Here is a 3,442-nt window from a genome sequence, read left to right as displayed (position 1 = left end):
AAACGAAAATGCGCACGGCACAGCCAACGGCCCGTGCCTGCAGCAATCCTGATGAAGGACGGTGCCAGTAACCCCCGGGACGACCTTCGTGAGCCTCTGGATTCTAAGCTCAGGCTCCTGAACACGATATTGTGCTGGCATTCAGTGTCTGCAGGCTGGAGATCACCTCTGGCTTCCTTGGGTGCACCGGGTGGCATTAGCACCCACCAGGAAAGGAAAACCGAAGCATTCCCCCAGGATGAGCCCCAGGGAGCACAAAACGCGCCGGATGTCCAGTAACACAGATGAGATCTGGAAAATGACACCCACCTCCCCATACAGATGCTCTTTAATACGCAGTAGTAACAAGCAGGGCAAGAAGTTGGGTTTGCACGGTTATAAAACTCCTCTGGTATCTTCTGTGTTTTTCCGCCCAATAGCTGCCGTGTATTTACCCCCTGTCGGAGACACACTCTTTCTATTTCTTTGTTTGCTCTCTTATCAATTCTCATTGACCATCGTTCTTCCACTTTCACAGAAGGAATTTTTTTCCTAATACTTTTCTTCTTTTCCTTTCCCACATTCCAGTATTCTCCAGCATAGTCCCTTCAAAACACAAGTTCCCGCGACCCTGGGAGATTCAGGTGAAGAAGGACGGGCCACACAAGCTGAGAACCCTTTGCGGTCCTAAGGCCGAAAGGGTGTGGTGAAGAACACTGTTTTAGGGAGGACCTGCCGTGCCAGTGGGTGTGATGGCCAGACCTCTCGACCTCTATTAATTACCTCTTGAGAGGAAGCTCAAATCATAATGGATGCTGAGTATGTCCTATGCAATTGGAAAGGCCACGTTTGGCCCGCAAAGGTTTTGTCCAGAGCTAGGACCTCACCGAGACATAAGAGGAAAGGGGCACTTTTTCTTGAAGTTGAAATACTCTCAGTAGACGAAGTAATTAAAGTGAAAACCACAGACACAAAGATCCTAAATGAGTCTCAAATTGAATACGTTGCCTCCTTGCTGATAGCCGAGTTGAAGGCCAGTGTCCCACCAGGACAGGAAGTGCCCTACAGAAACGCTCTTGCAGTGGCCCTAGAGATTCTGAATGAGAGAGCGAATCTGGGTCCAGCAGGAGCCTCAGATGATCCAGAGACCACAAAGGGGACCACAAAAGCGTCCCAAAGGGGACCACAAAAGCGATCTCGTAAAAAGTTCCGGAAGCCCAAAGGGAGCTTACTGAGGCGTCTTAGGAGAAGCAAAAAACTCAAGTCGCTGCTGGTATGCTCACAGACTGAGGACGCCCCGGGTGGGGGCCGACCACAGGCACACAGAACCGTCACGCCTATTCCCAGGAAAACGCGAGCGGAGCCCTCACAAAGCTCCAGCGTGTACCCAAACTTCCCATCACGTGCAGAAGATGATCGTGAGGAAGAGGGCAAGCAAAAGAGGTGCACCTTGAGAGTTAGGGCCTTGCATTGCCCCGTCAAGGAGGAGGGTACAGGTGCTCAAGATGGAGGCACCCTTCCCTCTCCGCCGCCAGGTTTCAACCTCACTGTACCCAAGGCTCTGAAAGAAGAGGCCCATGACGCCTGCCCCAAGACCCTGGCCGTCTCCTCCGAATGCTCTGCCCTCTCCGGGAATGTTGAGGACCACGGAGAGGGTCCCCGGAAGCCAGGCTTGGAAGGTGCGGCAGCATCCTCCAGTGCCCCTCACCCGAGGCTGCGTTATTCGCTCCGTCTGGCACATAAAAAGAGGAAGCTGCAGGTGCTAGAGTTGGAGAGAGGGCTGCAAGAACTTCAGCCTTCAGTCAACTCAAAGGCCGTTAACCCCACCACTGCTATTAGAAAGGACGTCGGCAAGGAAGTGGGGCAACCGGTAAGCATGGCCTTTCCACAAGAGCCTTGTCCCATTGAAGGAGGAATGGTGGTCTGGTTTAAATTTCAGAATCACCCATTTTGGCCAGCAGTGGTAAAGAGTGTCAGCCAAACAGAGCAGACTGCCAGGGTACTTTTGATTGAGGCAAACATGCCCTGTGAAACGAGCGGCATTCAAGTTCCTCTTCGACGATTAAAACATCTGGACTGTAAGGAGAAGGAGAAACTAATGAAGAGAGCCGGGAAGGTGTACGAGCAAAGTGTGAACTGGTGTTTCTCCCTGATTTCCCACTACAGAGAAGGGCTCGGTCGTGGGTCTTTTGTAGGCTCTTTCCTGGACTATTACGCTGCTGATATCAGTTACCCAATTAGGAAAGCCATCGAAGACGGGGACATGGAGATCGATTTCCCAAAGGTGAATTATGCCGACCTGGAAGAGTCTGAGGAGGAGGCCTCCCTGGGTGGGAGGAGGCCCCGCAAGAAAATTCTCCCGGACCGGATGAGGGCTGCTCGGGACCGAGCCAACCAGAAGCTCGTGGACTACATCGTGAAAAGAAAGGGAGCCGATCACCACCTCCTGGACATTGTCAAAGGCAGGAAACAGTCCAGGTGGCTGGCATCATTTCTGAATTCAAGCAGGTACGTGATCTGCATTGAAACATACCTGGAGGATGACGACCAGTTGGATGTCGTGGTAAGACATTTACAAGAAATCTACAAACAGATAGACAAGAAAATGCTGACTCTGGCAAGGGTAGACAAGGTGAGTTTTGTCCTGGAAGTTCTTCTGCCAGAAGCAATCATTTGTTCAATTGCTGCACTTGATGGATTAGGTTACAAGGAGGCAGAACAAAAGTACCTAAAGGGGCCACCTGTGCATTACCGGGAAAAAGAGCTATTTGATAAAAATATTCTAAAGGGAATGAGAAAGAGAGCAGCAACAAGGGGCAAAGCTAAATAACTCCTCTCGTGCCCACACTGTAGCAGGGAGACCTCTCACTGCCCTCTCCGTATGAAATGTGTGGTCCTTCCCTTCTGTACGGCATGTAAGTTACATTCTGTAAATTTGCGGCCCTGGGAACATGCTGGATTCCTTCTGGATCCATCTCTAGCACCTATGGGTAGCACGGCCATCATCATGTCTGGTTCCCAAACGCTTCACCAACTAATTTGTTAATTAGTTTGTTAATCTGTTAACTTGTTTGTTAGTTTGTAAGTTTAACTGATTTGTTAAGTGCTGCAAACAGTTGTACTTCCCGCTACTTGCGTGGACGTGTAATTATCCAGACGTTTTCATAACGTTGCCTTTGACAGTACTTCGTATTTTAATATAGGAGGCACATTCTTTTATTACGTGAGAGACCCCTGGTGTCAGACCTCGAGCCACGATCGTTTTTAAAATCTCAGTTAGGTGTTTACAGGAACATCACATGGATTTCTCATTCTTTTTGCATCGCCTCAGTATAAATGATCTGATCGCCTTCTTAAGGTAATTCCTAAATTTGATCTGCCATGCTTATCTGTTTGGAAAAATAGCCCTGAGGGGCGAAGCCAACAGCAGAGATGTTTTGTTTTCTGTATATTGCCACTACCT

General features: G+C 49.5%; 1 protein-coding gene across 1 annotated transcript; it reads left to right on the top strand.

The window, feature by feature from the left end:
* The first annotated feature begins 729 nt into the window (after positions 1 to 729).
* LOC123935495 (PWWP domain-containing DNA repair factor 3B-like) lies at positions 730 to 2,929 on the top strand. Its single transcript, XM_045996356.1, has one exon. It carries the CDS (start codon positions 788 to 790, stop codon positions 2,807 to 2,809), a length of 2,022 nt encoding a protein of 673 aa, XP_045852312.1. The 5' UTR covers positions 730 to 787; the 3' UTR covers positions 2,810 to 2,929.
* The last annotated feature ends 513 nt before the right edge of the window (positions 2,930 to 3,442 follow it).

Source organism: Meles meles, chromosome X (genome assembly GCF_922984935.1).
Source record: "Meles meles chromosome X, mMelMel3.1 paternal haplotype, whole genome shotgun sequence".
Lineage (NCBI taxonomy): Eukaryota > Metazoa > Chordata > Mammalia > Carnivora > Mustelidae > Meles > Meles meles.
Note: the sequence above shows the minus strand (reverse complement) of the source record. Positions and strands in the feature narration are given on the sequence as shown.